At 39.0% G+C, this 20,506-nt stretch overlaps 1 protein-coding gene across 1 annotated transcript in view; it reads left to right on the forward strand.

Annotated features, from left to right (window-relative positions):
* Positions 1-20,506, forward strand: part of MS4A13 (membrane-spanning 4-domains, subfamily A, member 13) — a 63,420-nt gene that overhangs the window by 7,903 nt on the left and 35,011 nt on the right. Inside the window, exons 4-5 of the mRNA XM_005860456.1 lie at positions 1,322-1,441; positions 8,756-8,851. Coding sequence (XP_005860518.1) covers positions 1,322-1,441; positions 8,756-8,851 — 216 coding nt within the window. The remainder of the gene's footprint in view (positions 1-1,321; positions 1,442-8,755; positions 8,852-20,506) is intronic.

Below are 20,506 nucleotides of genomic sequence, written 5' to 3' on the forward strand. Positions count from 1 at the left end.
CCCAGGGGCTGCACTTAGGGATTGGGCCTGCCCTCTGCCACCCGGGAGCAGGCCTAAGCCAGCAGGTCGTTATCTGCCGAGGGGTCCCAGACTGCAAGAGGGCACAGGCTGGGCTGGGGGGCCCCCCTTCACCACCCCCCCCCGAGTGCACAAATTTTTGTTCACCGGGCCTCTAGTCCTATATAATAAAAGAGAAACATGCAAATTAACCATCACTTTTGTCACTCCACCACTCCACTACACTGACCAGCCAATCAGAGCAACTATGCAAATTAACCCAACAAAGATGGCGGTTAATTTGCATAAGAAGGCGAGGAGTGAAGATTGAAGACAACTGAAGATGGCGGCAGTCACAGAGCTGGAGCAAGCAGGAGGTGTGGGTTGCTCTCGGGGATGGGAGAAGCCAAGCTTCCCGCTGGCCCTGGACTCTGCTCAAGGAGTGGCTGGGGGCCTGGGTCACCAGGGGCAACCCAAGGTTCCAGCCCACCCTGGGCTCTGCTCAAGGAGGGGCTGGGGGCCTGGGCTCCACTCAAGGAGTGGCTGGGGGGCGACCCAGGCTTCCAGCCAGCCCTGGCCTCCGCTGGAGGAGCTAAAAAAAAAAAAGGAGGGGCTGGGAGCAACCAAAGCAGAGAAGCCAAGCCTTGCTGCTGCGGCCAGACCAAAGGCCTGGGTCCTGGGTGCCAGAAGAAAACTGGTGCCGGCAGCCAGGGGAAGGAAGGCCTATTGCGCGAATCTTCGTGCAATGGGCCACTAGTGTCTAGAATAAAGATCCATTTATGGTGTAGGTGGAAAGAGAAAATCTTATAGCTAAACAATACCTTAGAAATTAATTTATCTTATCTCTGATTGTGTAGATAAAAAACTGTACATAATTGTACAGATATCCAAAAGTATTTATGGAGTTTTCCTAGAGAATTAAAACCCAGCATTAAAAATCATTGATTCCTATTTGGCTTATTTCTACAAGCAGTTCTTGTCCATCTTTTACTTGTTTTTCTTTTTTGCAATGGAACTGCTTTTGTTCAAATCACATCTTATAAGGCTTTCTTCCAACTAACTTAGAAGATTGTAAAATGCAATATTGTTTAGCCTTAAGTGCAAGATTTATGCTTATTGGTGTGATCATATTTTAGTGTTTTCTCCAGATTAACTGGATTTCTTGTCAGCCAGAAAAATATTTTACTCTAATGGCAAGCATACCAACACTTCTAAAGCTTCAGAAACTAGATCAAAGTTTTAACTAGATGATTTTTTCCAGCATACTGTCTAACCAATGTGTTTGTTCTGATTATAATAAATTTTCCCTATATCTTCTTTTCAGGTTACATTGGCTTTGATCTTGAACATCACCTGCATAATTACTGTAATTATTGCAGTAATTTTAACAATAGTGGAGTTGTCTAGTTTTCATTCTGTATCATATAGGAATTATGGACAAGCAGTAAGTCACCAGTTCCATAGGAGCTTCTTAACTTCAAAATGATTCTTTTCAGTGGTTTTGAAGCCCTAGGAGGAAAAATAAGGTTTTCATTGGTCCTCAAAAAATTCTCTGATTTAATTGTAAGCTCTTTTTAAAATATATTTTTATTGATTTCAGAGAGGAAGGAAGAGGGAGAGATAGAAACATCAATGATGAGAGAGAATCATTGATTGGCTACCTCCTGCATGTCCTCCACTGGGGATCGAGCCCGCAATGCGAGCATGTGTCCTTGACTGGAATCAAACCTGGGACTCTTCAGTCCGCAGGCCGACGCTCTATCCACCAAGCCAAACTGGCTAGGGCAAATTGTAAGCTCTTGACTGAAAGTTCTAACTCAAAAATAATTGTAGTATGATTTTTTTTTTGTAAATACTACTGGAATATTTGAGATCTTGGCATGCCCAATTAAAATAAAGCAAGTAAATAATTTGAAGGACTCAGTGGTAAGTGTATCTGCATTAGGCATGGGATCATTGATGATTCTCTTAAAAAAAGGAAAGTATATTAGCCAGTCAATGAAGGAAAAATATCACATGATCTCACGCATTCATGGATAATAAAGACCATTATAAACTTATGAACAATAATAGATACAGAGGCAGAGCTGCCTCAAACAGATTGTCAAACTGCAGTATAAGTCCTTAAATACTAAATAAATGTGAATGTCTTAACCAATACCACAATAGATTTTATTCTAATTGTGTTGGCTTTAAATTCAGAATCACAGATTATTAGTGTTGCACTATTTATAAAAATCTTCCATTTAAAGTTATAACAGATTGGAGTGGAGCTCCCCTTTATTACTGAGCAAAAGAGCACAACAAATAACAATTTGAAAGGTGTTTTTTTTAATTTATTTATTTATTTTTAATCCTCACCCGAGGACATTTTTTTCCATTGATTTTGAGAGAGTGGAAGAGAGAGGAATAGACAGAAATATTAATGTGAGAGAAGCACATTGATTGGTTGCCTCCTGCATGAACCCCAACCAGGGCCCAGGCCAGGAAGGAGCCTGCAACCGAAGTACATAACATTGACTGGAATCGAACCTGGGACCCTTCGGTTCTCAGGCCTGTGCTCTATCTACTGAGGCAAACCGGCTAGGGCAACAATTTGAAAGTTTTAATCCAAATATAATTCTAATGAATAGAAGAGTCATTGTGGGTGAGGAATAAACTTTCTGTTCCTCCCAGACACCCCCACTCCATAGGACCATCAGTGGAAGGATTCCAAGCATGGAGAACAGAAGCCTAGACAACAGTGAGATCACGAGAGAAGATGCAGTAATACCCTAAAATAGATTGTGTGTAATGAGTGATTTAAATAAGCATGCATCAGATTTTTTCCTATAAATTGTAAGAAAATTCTTTACTTGCCCTGGAAATTAAATCTAGAAATCTTCAATTCTGATTTTGGTACTAAAGATAGGAAAAGGGGAATTAAATGTAGAGTTATTTCAAGTTATTTTAGCTTACCACTCCTTTTCATAAACTTGTAATAATCAGTTTAAGATCACATGGCATAATTGCCAAGACCTACCTTTTGCAAACACTGTTACAAACCATTGCAATTGTATTTATCTGACCTGCGCTCAGTATTAATGATCTGTTTTACAATCTCTCAAACACATGTTTCAGCTTTATTTGCTGTGACTAGTTAGACAAAATGAACTTGTATGTTAGACTTAAATCTCTAACCTGCCATCTTTTCTTAGCAGCATTATAGAATTATATACCTAAAGTTTCCAGAGTTTTACAAGATTTTCCATATGCCAACCTTTCTAACATAAGCAAGTGTTTTGGCTAAATCCACACACTCATCAAGTCATCAGTGTTCACAGTAGGCTCAGCCAGCCCCCAAAGTGCATGCCTTGAGATATACTCATATAGAAAAATGGTAAATAGTATAATCCAGAACCAGACTACCTTTATTCAAACACCATCCTCAGTACTCACTGTGTATGACCCCTTGGACTAGTTTCTTAACTTTTTTGTTCCTTAGTTTGTTTATGTGTAAACGGAGAAAGAAAATCCTAACACAACCTATTAGTTAACTGCTTTGTCTCCCAAACTCCAGTCCTGTTGTTCTCATAGAAAGCTTGATTTTTCTATTAAGATATGCTTCCAGCATCATCATCTCAAACTCAACAGATATAACATGGAAAATATTTACCTCCTCAAAAATAATGTACTGCAAAACTACCGTATTTCAATCACATAGGCTCAAAACTTTTCTGTAACCTTTCGCCTTTTTCTAGCCACTGTCTTCCCAATTACCAAGTATCATTTTTTACTTACATTTTTATTAATCAGGACTCTATTGGTTGTAAGTGACGGGAAATACAACCCAAAATGACGGAAGCAAAAAAGGGATGATTCAGAAGCTTCAAGCATGTGTGGAGCACTCAGTCACTGTGTTGTTTTCCTGCTGGAACTTTTGTGGCCAACATCTTGCCACTTTCAGGGAGGGAGTTTGAGAATAACACTAACATATACTAGTAAATTAAGAAATATGAACACAATGACTCTTTACAATCTTGCTGTATAAGGGGTCACAAGTACTTTCCAGCTCAAATGTTACAATTATGTTTCTGCCAGTAAAATTAAATCAGAAATCTTTATCTTGCCATTTCAACCCCTTTAAGTCTTTTCTTTCGCTTGCTGGCAATGTCAGACATGAGTGCACACTATATCTGAGTTAAATTTATTTTATCATCTCTCAACATGTTATATTCATTCTTTTTCTTTAAATTAAATCTTCATTGTTCAGATTATTACAGTTGTTCCTATTGCCCCCCCATAGCTCCTCTCCACCTGGTTCCCACCGCACCCTCTGTCCTCCCAGCCCCGCACTGTCCTCATCCATAGGTGTATGATTTTTGTCCAGTCTCTTCCTCAACCCCCCACACCCCTTTCCCCCTGAGAATTGTCAGTCCACTCCCTTTCTATGCCCCTGATTCTATTACATTCACCAGTTTATTCTGTTCATCAGATTATTTTATTCACTTAATTTTTAGATTCACTTATTGATAGATATGTACTTGTTCATAATTTTTATCTTTACCCTTTTCTTCTTCTTCTTCTTCTTAAAGGATGCCTTTCAGCATTTCATATAATACTGGTTTGGTGGTGATGAACTCCTTTAGCTTTTTCTTATCTGTGAAGCTCTTTATATGACTTTTAATTCTGAATGATAGCTTTGCTGGGTAAAGTAATCTTGGTTGTAGGTTCTTGCTATTCATCACTTTGAATATTTCTTGCCACTCCCTTCTGGCCTGCATAGTTTCTGTTGAGAAATCAGCTGACAGTCGTATGGGTACTCCCTTGTAGGTAACTGACTATCTTTCTCTTGCTGCTTTTAAGATTCTCTCTTTGTCTTTTGCTCTTGGCATTTTAATTATGATGTGTCTTGGTGTGGTCCTCTTTGGATTCCTTTTGTTTGGGGTTCTCTGCGCTTCCTGGACTTGGAAGTCTATTTCTTTCACCAGGTAGGGGAAGTTTTCTGTCATTATTTCTTCAAATAGGTTTTCAATATCTTGCCCTCTCTCTTCTTCTGGTACCCCTATAATTCTGATGTTGGTACGCTTGAAGTTGTCCCAGAGGCTCCTTACACTATCTTCGTATTTTTGGATTCTTTTTTCATTTTGCTTTTCCGGTTGGGTGTTTTTTGCTTCTTCGTATTTCAAATCTTTGACTTGATTCTTGCGATCCTCTGGTCTGCTGTTGGGAGTCTGTATAATATTCTTTATTTCAGTCAGTGTATGCTTAATTTCTAGTTGGTCCTTTATCACAACATCGAGGGTCTCACTAGATTTCTTAAGGATCTCAATACATTTATCGGCGGTTTCCATAAAATTCTTGAAAAATCTTAGAACCGTGGTTTTGAACTCTATATCCAGTCGTTTGCTGTCCTCCATTTCTGTCATTTGTGACCTGTTTCTTTGTCTTCGCATTTTGTCTGCTTCCCTGTGTTGGTAGAGTGGTTTTGTGTGCTAGGTGTCCTACAGGGCCCAGTGGCTCAGCCTCCCCAGTTACCTGAGGTGGACACTCTTGGTGCACCCCCTTGTGGGCTTTGTGCACAGTCTTGTTGTAGTTATGCCTTGATTGTTTTAGGTGTCACTGGGAGGAATTGACCTCCAGGCCAATTGGCAGTGAGAATCAGCTGTGTCTGCAGTGGGAGAACTTCTGTGCTGAAGACACCCTTCTGGGGCAAGACTTGCTTCAGTGGGGCTTTGGTGCTCACTGAGTCTGCCCCCTGAGTGTGTTCCTTATGAATCTGAGGAGTTGTAATCTGGGTGGTCCCACTCTGACCACTGGGTACACTGGCTCTTGGATCTAAGGAGGTGCTAATTAAGCCTCTTCCTGAGGTTACCCAGCAGGAGCTATGAAGAGATATGCAGATTCCCCTTCCTTTTTTGGGGGTTTGGGGGTGCCCAGATGAGGCCCAGCTGAGAAGCAATGCAAGCTGCTGTGGGGCCTTGGGCCTTCTCTTGGAAGTTCTGGGTCTGTCTGGCCCAGCTGCAATTTGTTAGGTAGTTGTCAGGTTGGAAAGGACCCGGGCATTCATATGCAAAAGGCTTTGCAGCAGCCTGGATGGGGCGGGGTCTCGGAATCAACAGGGCGGAGCAAGCAGCTATGGCTGATTCTCAGCCCTGCCCTAAGGGGCCGCGCGTCTCAGTGTCCCGGTAATTGCTGCCAGCACCTCTGAGGGAAAGCCGCCCTCAAGTTCCGAGTTCTGCCTGCTGCCAGACAGTCCAGTTTCTCCCTGTATGAGCCCTGGGACCCCAGAGATTTCCGGAACCGGAGTTCAGAGCAGTCTGTGGTTCTGGATGGTGTCTATTTTGTCTTTTAGTTGTATTTTTGAAGTGGTTGTGCAAGGCAGCAATTTCAGGTGTTTACCTATGCCACCATCTTGGTTTCCTCTATATTCATTCTTACATTCAGTTTTTTGCTCTCATTATCAAACCACAAGTCACGTGATATGTATCTTAGCTTTATTGTTGGTTCTATTTTGTCTTCACTTCTTAATTATTTAGTCACAGTTTTAATTCATGTTATTAAATTCTTTCTGGAACAAGAAAGGTTACAAAGAAACAAGTAAATTAAAGCTACCTAGATTGTTGCTTCTCAACTTCACTTTTCTCAGTCCTCTTATTTCAAAGGTCCTGCCTCTTTATGAAACCCTCCCAGATGTACATGGCTTAGGGTGTACCTCCTGTCCCTTATAATTATTGAGTGAGTCTTTATTCATTTTGACATAGTTAACTTTATCATAGGTTCACTTATATTATCTTTCTGTCTTTTCTACTTGAATATAAACCTTGAGAAAATAGAAATATTTTTTCACTTCATTCTTGCCATCTAATTCTACTACTTCATAGTTTAGTTCATATAAAAGTTATTAAATAAACCCAACAAAAAATAAGAGAAGAAATTGAAGGAAAGAATTATAATGTTATTCTTTCTAGGTCTAAATATCATTTTTATCTTCTTATAGCCAGTACAAAAAGTACAATTATTTTCAGGATTAGTACCGATATCATTCATCCTGATATGTAGTTGAAATGATCTGTCAGATAGCAATAGAAGGGGTCTGCTTTATTTATCCCAGCAACCATAGTCCCCTTATACTTTCCAATGAAATAGTGTTCTTTGAACTCTTAATTTACTCATCCTTGCATATATGACAACAATTTCGTTGTGATTTTTATTACCACACATGTAAATTTAAGTAAGTTTGCTGTTAATAATAGCTGTTTTAATACCTGAGGACTGCTTGATAAAATCTCTTAGTAGCCACATTATCAATGGATTTAGGAAGTGTTTGGATAGTGGGCTTCCAGGGACTCTATAGTGCAGAGAATAATTAAAATGAAGAGTTGGAAGAAGTGCGACAAGAATAGTGAGCAATAAAGATCAAAATTGAAAGCTGTAGGCAAGGAATTGGGCAAATGAAAGCTAAAGTTAGGAAGAGTGGAGTAGAAGGTAATGGAGTAGAAGTGCCTAGGGAAGTCAAATGGTGAGAGAGACTTATTTATTCTTCCTATTTTCCTCTCATATTAGGAGCTCCTTCCTTGAACACAGTTGCTCTTATTAAAAACTAGAGGCCTGGTGCACAAAATTTGTGCACTTGGGGGGGGGGTGTCCCTCAGCCCAGCCTGTGCCCTCTCGCAGTCTGGGACTCCTCAGGGGATGTCCACCTGCTGGCTTAGGCCCACTCCCTGGGGGATTGGGCCTAAGCTGGCAGTCAGACATCCCTCTGGCAACCTGGGAGCCCTCGGGGGATGTCCACTTGCCAGCTGGGAGCAGGACTAAGCTGTAGTTGGACATCCTTAGCGCTGCTGAGGAGGCGGGAGAGGCTCCCACCACCACCGCTATACTGGCAGCCGTCAGCCTGGCTTGTGGCTGAGCAGAGCTCCCCCTGTGGGAGTGCACTGACCACCAGGGGGCAGCTTCTGCATTGAGCGTCTGCCCCCTGGTGGTCAGTGTGTGTCATAGTGACCAGTCATTCCTAGTCATTCTGCTGTTAGGGTCAATTTGTATATTACCCTTTTATTATATAGGATAGAGGCCTGGTGCATGGGTGTGGGCTGGCTGATTTGCCCTGAAGGGTATCTCAGATAAGGGTGGAGGTCCTGCTGGGGTGCCTGGCCAGCCAGGGTGAGGGGCTGAGGGCCATTTTCAGGCTGACCCCCCCCCCTTCAGGGGGGGGGGTTCCTGCTGGGGTGCCTGGCCAGCCTGGGTGAGTGGCTGATGGCTGTTTGCAGGCTGGCCACAGCCCCTTCAGGGTAGGGGTCCCCACTGGGGTACCTGGCCAGCCTGGGTGAGGGACTGAGGGCCATTTTCAAGCTGGCCACACCCCATTCAGGGTGGGGGTCCTTCTGGGGTCCCTGGCCAGTCTGGGTGAGGGGCTGATGGCTGTTTGCAGGCCGGCCACAGCCCCTAGCCACCCAAGCTTTCAGTGGAGGATGGCTGGAAGCAGGTATCTGGGATTTATTTAGCTTCTATAATTGAAACTTTGTTGCCTTGAGTGGAGGCCACAGCTGGCCAGGGCAGGCAGGAAGCTTGGCTTCCTCCATCGCTAGGGCAACCAAGCCTCCTGCTTGCTCTAGCTCCGTGGCTGCTGGCCGCCATCTTGATTGGGTTAATTTGCATAGAGTCGCTCTGATTGGCTGGTGGGCTTGTCTTGAGGCATAGCGAAGTTGTGGTCAATTTGCATGTTTCTCTTTTATTAGATTAGATAATAATGCAAGGTTTCTCCCTATTCTGGTTTCAGAAACTTGGGAGGGAAGTTTCACGTGTTTTACTGTTCTCCTACCTCTTGGAATTAGCTATTGCATTTACATACTCGATCTTTGGCTGTATTGATTTGGTAAGTGTTTATCTACTCTCTAGCATATCAAGAGATGTTGATTTTAATAAGCACATCCTATGAGGAGAAGAAGTGCATTGATACAATATGTTTGAAATGGATAAAAATGGGATATATAATATTTCCTTTTAAATTTTTCTTTATTTTATTTTTTATAAAATTATAAAAGGAATAATAAAACTGTAAATTAAAAAGTAAAAAAAAACAAGGTACTGTCCTCTTGCTCTGGCCAGTATGGCTCAGTTGGTTGGATCGTACTCCTATACACCAAAAGGTATGGTTTCGATTCTCAATCAGTGCATATACCTAGGTTATGGGCTCAGTTTCCAGTTAGGCACATATGGAAGGCAACCAATCAGTCTCTCTCTCTCTCTCTCCCCCTCTCTCTCTCTCTCTCTCTCTCTCTCTCTCTCTCTCTCTCAAATCAATAAGCATATCCTTGAGTAAGGATTAAAAAATATTACTGTCTTCTTAATGTAATTGTCATACTCACACATGCAGATCTACACACAAAAATACAGACACAAACACACACACAGTTTTCTTTGTTACTAACTATGTGATCATACTGATATTGTTTGGTCACATGCATTTTACTCAACTGTCATAAAAATCTTTTCATTATAAAACATATTTAAGTAATGCCTTTTAATGGTGTCATACTTTCCCTTAGAATTTATTTTAACATTCCTTTATTGCTGCATATTTAGCTATTTTCTAATTTTTTGAATTATAAAACCATGATGTAGTGAACAGCCTGGTACATATATATTTGCATATAAGACTAGTATTTCTGTAGGTAGTTGATTTCTAGAGGTGTACAGGTGACCATTGAACAACACAGGGGTTAGAGGCACTGACCCCCATTACCACCATGCAGTTGGAAACCTGTGTGTAACTTCTGACTACCCAAAAACTTAACTAACAATAGTCTACTGTTGACCAGAAGCCTTACCAATAACATAAACAGTCAATTGATACATATTTTGCATATTATATATATTTTATATTCTGTAGTCTTACAATAAAGTAAGCTAGAGAAAAGAAAATGTTATTAAAGAAATCATAAGGAAGAGAAAATACTTTTATAGTGCTGTATTTATTGATCCTGTAAGTTTATGCCATCTCTTTATAAGATAAATTGTCTGTCTATAAGCACCTGAATCAACATTGTCTTATAGGCTATGAATATTATTGACACTATACATCAAAAATTAAAAGATAATGTGAAAAAGATTCATATTTACATATAGGTTTAATGATTCATACATTGATAATGAAATACAGCAATATGATTACTTTATGTTAGCCTAGTATAATTGATATGATTGCCTCATAGTAGCTTAGTCTATACACTAATGCATAAATCATTCACATCTTTATGGAATACAGTATTACAGTCATATTCATAATACAATATAGGAAACATTGCCACATTTTTAAAAAAACCATTTTCCTGAGAAGATAGGCTGATATGCAGTTTATCCAATTAGAGAGAAAGAGGCAAACTGTATGGTAATGTAATTCTTAATGACAATGTTGTAATTATTCCAGACTTTCATGATGCTCTATCAAGGATTTCTCCCACAGCATTGACAATCCTTTCCCTCAAGTTCCATGTTACGTTGTGTAGTGATGATCCTTAAAGGTCCTTATTGACCCCCTGATCTAGAGGCTGAATCAGACACGTCATGTTTTGGGGAGAGTAGATCACTTCAACACTTTCGATGTTGAACTTGGGTTCTGGGTGGCCAGAAGCACTGTCCAATATCAAAAGGACTTTAAAAGGGCAGTCATTTGGTGGTTAGGTATTTCCTGACCGCAGGGAAAAGCATCAATGGAACCAATCCAGGACAAGGGTTCTCATTGTCCAAGCCTTCATGTTGTACAACCAAAAGACTGGCAGCTGGTGCTTACCTTTGCCTATCAAGGCTCAGGATGAACAGCTTTATAGATAAGGGCGGTCCTGAGCATAAATCCAACTACATTTGCATAGAACAGTAGAGTTAGCCTATCTCTTCCTGCCTTAAATCTCCGAGCTTACTTTTCTTCCTTACTAATGATATCTTCTGTAGCCTTTCCCCCCAAGAATAGGAAACTTTTGTCAGCATTAAATATCTTTCAGGCAGGTATCTTTTCTCCTCAATTCTTATTTTTTCTTTCTTTTTTAAAAAAGTTTTCTCTCTTTTTTTAAACTTTTTTTTATTGTTGACATTATTACAGATGTTCCCATTTCCCCTTTTTGCCTACCTTTACCCAGTCCCTACAATGATTTTCTTTTTAAAAGATTCTTTGTTGACACTAATATAGATGTCCTTTATATTTTCCCCCTTACCACCTACACCCAGCCTCTGCCCTCCCTCCCTCTGACCATCACCACACTGTTATCTGTGTCCATGAGCTATGCATATATGTTCTTTGGCTAATCTCTTCACATTCTTTCATCTAGTCTCCCCCCTCTCTTTTCCCCTCCCTTCTGACAGCTGTCAGTCTTTTCCATGAATCCATGCCTCTGGCTCTTTGGTCGTCAGTTTATTTTGTTCATTAGATTCCACATATAAGTTAGATCATATAGTATTTGTCTTTCTCTGTCTGGCTTATTTCACTTAGCATAATAATCTCCAGGTCCCTCCATACTGTTCCAATGATTTTCCTAACGGCTTCTGGGAATTCATCTTCCTCTAGGTCAGCAGAAGCTGCTTCTCCTGTTATCTTGACAATTTTTAGCCAAACCTCTTTCTAAAAGTATCAAACCCTCCTTCGTTGGCATCAATTCTCCAGCTTTAGATCCTTCACCTTCCTTTGGCTTTAAGTTGTCATGTAATGACTTCACTTTTTCTTGAATCACATTAGTCTACTGGTATGCATTTCTTAGAGCAATCCTGCACTTACATAGATAAAATGTATTTCACAAAAAGTGCAAGGTTTTCATGCCTGCTGGCATAGCTGCAGTGGCAGCAGCTTCATGAATTTCCTTTAGTTTTTTTTATAATGATCCTTATACTGGATTTGTTTATCTTGAAATGGTGGACAGCCACAGCTACAGACCTTATTCTACAGTTGCTACCAAGTAATTCAGCTTTGTCTTAGAATATCATGGCTTTTCTCTGCTTCTTGGGAACACTTCCAGCATCATTAGTAACACTCTGGATGGAGCCCATGGTGCTATGCAGTTTCCAGTGTCATACCAAACATGATGAAAAATACATGAGAACTATAAGAGATCACTTTTTACTACAATACTCAATTTACTGGAGGGACAAATTCACATGGAGATGGTTAGTGTCCCATGATGCTTAAGCAGATACAACACTTGGGCTCATCAAAATGACACCAGGAGATGGCTACAAAATTATTACAGTAGTACAGTATGTACTACAGGTAATACTAGGTAGTTAGGATTTAATATGGCTTCTTTATGTTTGTTTACATTTCTCTCAACTGTGAAGGTGTTGTGTACAGTGTGTTTGTTTGCATAAATTATTATACAATTGATTATAATAGACTTGTGTATATTTTATGTTAGCAAATGATAAAATAGACTAGTATCTACATATATTTTATGCATTCAAGACATACCTAACTTTTTCTTAATTTTTTTCAATATTTCTACTCTACGCAGTTCATCTGTGAGTTTTTCAAGTTTTCACAAATCTCCAAAAATTTTTCCAATATACTTATTGAAGAGTATCTGCAGTTCAAACCTGTGTTGTTCAAGTATCAATGTAATTGCAAGTTTAGTAACATTCCAAGTTGCTGTAATGATTTATGGTACCATAAAAGTTTATGAGAATGATTATTTTCTCACAGCCTAAAAAGGCTAGATATCTACCATTCATTCATTTTTCCCCACAAATATTTATGGAGGACCTACTATATACTAGACATTATAATAGTCACTAAGGATGCAGTGATTACCAAGATAGCATCCCTATCCTCAGGGAGCTTGAATTCCAGTGGGGGAGAAAAACAATAAATAACACACACACACACACACACACACACACACACACACAGTAATTTTAGGAAATGGAAAAGTGTTATGAAGTAAAATAAAACAGAGTAGTGAGATAAAGCAAATATTATTTTATAAAGTAAATTAAGGAAAAGGCACGCTAAGCAGGGACTAAATGCAGTGCAGAAGTAACTATGAGACTACATGGAGGAAGAGTTTTTCAAAAATAGAGAACAATGGGGCTTCCAGAATTCCTGAGTGAGGATATGGCAAATGTCCTTAAAAATAAATAAAACTGGAGAGAATTATCAATAAAAGATCTTCTAATTTGGGACATTTACCAAAGACTACAACACACTGAGAAGTGTTTAAGAAAATTTACTAAACCTCAATAAGAATAGTGGGTGTCTGTGACATTTTAGCTTGGTGCTGCTCCAATTTTCCCAACCTCCCACCCCCACTCCAGGTTCCATTTTGCAGGAGTTTACCTGGATGAGTCAGACCATGAGGACAAGCAGCCGCACTCCTAGAGAGGGCTGATTTTATTTTTAGCAGAGCACAGAAAATTCTATGACTAGAGGTGTTATAATAACTAGTGACCCTTCGCTTGAAATCGTGCAAGACCTGGGACCCCTCCTCGCCTCCCTCCCACCCCCCTGTGCCATGGGACTGCCCTGAGTCCTGGAGTCCCACTCCATGGAAACCCTGGCAGTAGCCACGTAAAGTGGATGCCGGGACCCCTGCGCCCCTGTGGGGCCGCAGGAACCCCGGCTGAAGCCACATGGAGTGGCCGCCAACCCCGCCCCCGATGTGCACACTGCCGTCTTGTGACGGCGTCACAGTGTAAGGGTCAATTTGCATTTTACCACTTTATTATATAGGATAGTGATCTCAGTGGCAAACAATATGGAAAAGCCAATATAACACCTAGCCAAACTGAGATCACAATACTTGTGTCAAGAAATTGGCAACCAGCCAGAAACTTAAAGGGAGAGTCTGAGAACAAGAGAGTCAAAGTGGTCCTTGATGATATCCTACTTATCCATGTGGTATGGAAGGTTATAAATGTGCACTTGGTTATATATGCATTAAAGACACTGGAGAAGGTCCTAGCAAGCCAATCACACCTGGCTGAATAAGAGATATTTCAAACACAATAAAAACAGATTTACAAATGGCCTAACCTTTGAATATATGTAAGTATTCCTTAAGCTTCACTGTTTCATTGACAAAGGAGGAAGTTAGCTGTCACCACTGCAAGGGACACAGACTCTACAAATTAGTATAGACAAATCACAAAAGATAGAGGTAACAACCACTCCTGAGGGAAGATGAGGCAATCAGAACCCAAAGTTGCTACAATATATTATCTAAAATATCCATTTTTTTCAACAACACCAACAGCAAAATATGACATGCTATAAACAGGAAAGAGTGAAAAAAAGCAGTCTTTTGGTGTGATGGGAAGATAAATGTTTAACTTCACAAAGAAAGACTTAAAAGAACTAAAAAATATATATTTAAAGAATTAACAGATGATAATGACTCATCAAATAAGAATATCAATGTCTGTTACCTTGATTGTGGCAATGGTATCGCAGTGTTTGCATATATCTGAATTTATCAAATTGTACACATTAAATATGTGCAGTTATTTGTATATAAGTTATGCTTCAATAAAGCTGCTTAATTAAAAAAAATAAGGATATAAATAAAAGGCATAAAAATTATTTTAAAAGACCAAATGGAAATCTTGGAGTTTAAAAATAGAGTGGCTGAAATGAAAAATTATTAGAGGGGTTGAAGAATAGATTTGAGCTGACAAGAAGACAAATATCAAAAAACATGATAGAACAATATAAATCTTCCAGTGTGAAAAACAGGGGAGAAAAAAGAACAAGAAAAATAAACAAAACTTCAGAGATCTTTGGGATACCATCTAGTGCAGCTACATATACATAATGAGAATCCCAGAAATTGGACAAACAGAAAAAAACTTGAAGTAATAATGGCCAAAAATTTCCGAAATTTAATGAAAAATATTGTTCTGTACATATAAGAAACTCAATACTCTCCAATTAGATCAGCGGTTCTCAACCTGTGTGTTGCGACCCCTTTGGGGGTCAAACGACCCTTTCACAGGGGTCGCCTAAGACCATCCTGCATATCTGATATTTACATTATGATTCATAACAGTAGCAAAATTACAGTTATGAAGTAGCAAGGAAAATAATTTTATGGTTGGGGGTCACCACAACATGAGGAACTGTATTAAAGGGTCACGGCATTAGGAAGGTTGAGAACCACTGAATTAGATTAAACACAAAGAGATTCACTCCTAGACAAATCAGAGCCAAACCAATGAAAGATATCTGAGGGAGAGATTTTTGAAAGCAAGAGAAAAATGACTCTTCATGTAACCACAATAAGATTCACAGCTAATTTTTCATCAGGAAAAATGGAGGCCTAAAGATAGTGGGATAGCATATAAAAGTGTTGGAGGAAAAACTACCCTTAAAAAATGAAGGTGAAATAAAGATATACAAGGATGAAAAAAGACAAAGACTGTGTGGCTAGCAGAAGATCTTTACAAGAAACACTAAAAAAAGTTCTTTAAACTGAAAGGAAGTGATATCAGATGAAACACAAATATGCATAAAGAAATAAAGTGCATCATAATGATAATTATGTAAATGACTATAAAAGTAGTGTAATTATATATTTTGTGCTTTCTCTCTTTAACTGATTTAAATGACAATTGCATAAATTGCACTGGGCCTACCCAGATAATCTCCTAATTTTAAAATCATGTTATTATCACCTTAATTCATCTACCACATCTACCCAACTCTACCTTGTAGCATGAAAACAGCCATATGCAATACATAAATGAATGGATATATTTGTTCCAATAAAACTCTACCAAACAGGTGGTGGCCCAAATTTGGTCCAGATGCCATAGTTTGCCAGCCCCTATTCTATAGATTTTTTTCCTATGAAATTTTCAAAGAGATAAGACTATAAAAGCAGAAACTACAACAATATTTTGTGTGTATAACATATGTAGGCATAATATATTACAATAATAGCACAAAGGAAGGGGGAAGGAATAGAGCTACATAACAACAAAGTTTCTGTATTTTACTGGAATTAAACTAGCATTCATTTGAAGCAAATTATGAGAAATTAAGGTGCATATTGTAATTCCTAGACCAGTGACTAAGAAAACAAAAAAATTATAGTAAAAATTAACAAAGAAATTAAGATGATACACAAAAAGTATTTAATTTTTAAAAAGAGATAAAAGAAGAACAAAATACAAGATATATAGGAAACAAATAGAAGTTATTAGACATAAATTTAATCATTTCAATAATATTAAAATGAAATTACAATGAAATATTAAATATCTAAGAAAGCCCTACCTGGTTTGGCTCAGTGGATAGAGTGTCAGCCTGCAGAGTGAAGAGTCCCAGGTTCGATTCTAGCTAAGGGCACATTCCCAGGTTGCAGGCTCAAACCCCAGTAGGGGGCATGCAGGAGGCAGCCAATCAATGATTCTCTGTCATCATTGATGTTTCTATCTTCCTATCTCCCTTCTTCTCTGGAATCAATAAAAATATATTTTAAAAAATAAAATAAATACCTAAGAGAATGACTACATTTCAAAATATAAGTGATGGTAATGACTGGATAAAAGAAATCTCTTACACTCTCCCAGTTGGATTATAAATTATTGCAACAACTTTGAAAAACTTTTGGGTATTATTTACCAAAAATTAAGATGTGCACACCCTATCAGTAATTTCAGTCCTTCATATACACCCAACAGAATCTGTGCCCAATTACCAAGATATATATACACACACACATATATATCAGCATTGTTCATAATAGCCCTAGGGTGAAAAAAAATGCAACTGGATGCATGGTGAGTATATTGAGGTATATTACTCTAATGAAATTCTACATATTAGTTAAAATGAACTATACCTACATTTAATAGCATGGATGAATCTCATATAATGTTGAGTATAGGAAGGCAGACTCAAAAGAATGCATACTTTATGATTCCATTCATATGAAATATGAAGCCAGGCAGAACTAAATTATAATTTTTAGGAATGGATGCAAGCTAATTTTTAAAACTAGAAATAAAATAAAATTAAATTAAAGTCAGAATGACAGCTATTTTTGGAGAGAAAGATTAGGTACCAATTGGGAAGTTTTAGACAAGGTGACCTTTGAGATTCTGGCAACTGTTCATTTTTGGGAAGACCAGTTTTTATTATAAAAGTCTGGAAGTAAACTAAAAGTTATGAGTAGCTCAATAGGAATTAAGAGAGTGGATTGTGGTAGAGATCAGACAGAAAGAGGACAACTTTAACATCCTATATAATAAAGAGGTAATATGCAAATTGACCATCATGCCCTCGCACAAGATGGCTGCCCCCATGTGGTCACAAGATGGCCGCCACAAGATGGCCAGCAGGGGAGGGTAGTTGTGGATGACTAGGCCTGTAGAGGAGGGCAGTTAGTGATGACTGGGCCTGCAGGGGAGGGCAGTTAGGGGCAACCGGGCCTGCAAGGGAGGGCAGTTGAGGGTTACCGGGCCTGCAAAAGAGGGCAGTTAGGGGTGACCAGATCAGCAGGGGAGTGCAGTTGGGAACAATCAGCCCTGCAGGGGAGGGCAGTTGAGGGTTACTGGGCCTGCAGGTGAGGGCAGTTGTGGGCAATTGGGCCAGCAGGGGAGCAGTTAGGTATCAATCAGGCTGGCAGGGGAGTGGTTAGGGGGTGATCAGGCTGGTAGGCAGGTGAGCAGTTGGGAGCCAGCAATCCCGTATTGTGAGAGGGATCCCAGATTGGAGAGGATGTACGCTGGGCTGAGGGATACCCCCCACCAGTGCACGAATTTTGTGCACTGGGCCTCTAGTTTTATTTTATAAACATCAAGATTGCTTGTATTTTTTAAAACTAAGTATTTATTGCATGTATTATTTTAAGAAACATGATTTATTAAGAGGCTAATTTTTTTTTAAGGGTGAGGAGAGCAGTAGTCGTGCAACTATGACAGTGGAAGCTGAGAGCACTTTTTAGAAGCCTTGGAAATGTGAGAATTTTCCTGATCCCCAGACCTAATGTGGGTCCTAATGATATCTCTGTATAATAAAGTTGCTACAAAGCCCACTGATTTTGTGCAAAATAAAATATAATACAAAAGTGGATTTTTTTCTTCACAGTATTCAAAACATTTCTCTGCACATATTTTTGTAGGCTCAAGTGGAAAGCTTTTTCTTATTTATTTATTTTTGTTTAATTACTTCTTTTATTGCCAACATTTTTAGGTCAACTGATACATATTTTTTAATTTAAATTAATTCTTTATTGTTTAAAGTATTACATAGTCTCCTTTTTTAAAAAAATACATATATTACTGATTTTCCACAGAGAGGAAGGGAGAGGGACAGAGAGCTAGAAACATCGATGAGAGAGAAACATTGACCAGCTGCCTCCTGCACACCCCCCACTGGGGATGTGCCTGCAGCCAAGGTACGTGCCCTTGACCGGAATCGAACCCAGGACCCTTCAGTCGGCAGGCTTCCATTGACCTCTCCCTGGCCGCCCCCACCCCAAGCACATGCCCTCAAACAGCCCCCTCCCCCAGGTTTGTGTCCATTGGTTATGCTCATAAACATGCATACAAGTCCTTTGGTTTATCTGTTACCCCCTCACCCCCTGCCTTCCCTCATAGGTTGGACAGTCTGTTCAATGCTTTTATGACTCTGGTTCTATTTTTGTTCATCAGTTTATGTGGTTCATTATATTCCACAAATGAGTGAGATCATGTGATATTTATCTTTCTCTGACTGGCTTATTTCGCTTGGCATAATGCTCTCCAGTTCCATCCATGCTGTTGCAAACCTGTCAGAATGGCTAGCATCACCAAATCAACAAATGACAAGTGCTGGAGAGGATGCGGAATGCAGATTGGTATAGCCACTCTGGAAAACAGAATGGCGTTTTCTCAAAAAATTAAGTGGAACTTCCATTTGACCCAGTAATCCCACTTCTAGGAATATACCCCAAGAAAACAGCTTTTTCTTATTTATCTGATTTAATGACAAGGAAGAATTTATTTTCTAGGACCTATGTAATTACCTATGAAATTTATGTTCTCTGAAGCGTTGTCAGCTCCCCCTAATGGAACTTCTGTAAAACACCATAAAAAATCTGCTTGTCTCCAGAGTGAAGGCTATAAAGACTTCAGAGCACGATGTTGTATAATTCTCAGGAAATTTTTAAATAATTTATGCCCCTACAAGTAAAGAGTACATTTCAGTCTAAGTTCTTCTACCTGAACTAACTTCTATCTGAACAAAGTATGAATCAAAAGACATCCTATTCATAGTTCCTTCATTGTTCTTCTTTGACTTCTCTCCTCATTAAAGTTTTTTTCTGTCCTGAAGGTCTCTGCTGTCTTTCTTCCCTTTCATTCCCCTTGTTTATATCTTATCATTGCTTGAATCATCTATTCAATTGCTTTTCAAAGCAAACAGGCTACTTTTTCACAATGAAATTTCCCAAGTGTAAGTTGTGAATTCAGAGTCACCTTCTCATTTGATATGGAATAGAACCTCAGTAAGCCTTGCTCATCAATGTTAGTCATGCCAATGAGAACATATAGCTCTCTTTTAAATATGCTGCTGTTTTTTATTTGTTTGTTTTCTGCCTTGCCTCTCAAGAAGCTTCATCAGTTGTTATCTTTGTATAATAAATTCAGTTTTCATGCTTCTTAGAATTCCAGTTCTCAGCTCATGTCATTCAATTCTACACATTGATTGTCTACTGTGCACCAATGAATATATTAAACTATATTGAACTATAGAATATCAAACCTTAATAAGGTACCTCACCACAAAGAGTTTATTTTAGGAGAGGAAACAAGTAACAAATTAAGACTAAGCAGTGTGATCCATGTATTAACAGACGTATGAAGAAAGCATAGAAGAGAAAATGATCCTTCCGTTGGGAAAAGGGAGGGAATAAAGTTAATGAAGGTTATGGCCTCTGAACTGGGCATTAATCATTATTTACCAAGCATAATGAAATGTGGGAGGACATTTCAAATAGATTAGCTCATGCAAAAACAGAAATGTGAGAAAGATTTTGGTATATTTCATTGGATAAAATAAGTATAATAATAAAAGCATAATATGCTAATTAGACTGGACATCCTTCAGGATGAAGCTGGGGCTACGAGGAATCCCGGGCCCTGGGTGCCTGCCGGCAGCCAGAGGGAAGCCGGTGCTGGCAGCCGGGGGAAGGAAGGCCTACTCTTGCACGAATTTCATGCATCGGACCTCTAGTATATTATGAAAACAATAGGAGTAGGTCAAGTGTGAAAGTTGGTGAGGTAATTAGAAGCTAGATGATAAAGAAGTCAAATCATCAAAGAATTATGATTAAAGTATTGAACTTTAATCATATCTTGCAGACAGTGGTAAGTCATTGTAGAGTTTTTAAGTAGGTAAATAACACATTTGAGAAAACATTTTAAATAGGGGTAAATGTATTAGGAAGGATAAATTTAATAACAACTAGACTATGGAAGAGAGTAATGGATAACTATTGCAATGATTCAGATAAGCAGTAAAAAAGAGAGGTAAGTTTTAGCTTTGTTGACTGACTAAACATAAGGA

The sequence above is a fragment of the Myotis brandtii genome, unplaced genomic scaffold (assembly GCF_000412655.1).
Source record: "Myotis brandtii unplaced genomic scaffold, ASM41265v1 scaffold1341, whole genome shotgun sequence".
In the NCBI taxonomy this organism is placed as follows: domain Eukaryota; kingdom Metazoa; phylum Chordata; class Mammalia; order Chiroptera; family Vespertilionidae; genus Myotis; species Myotis brandtii.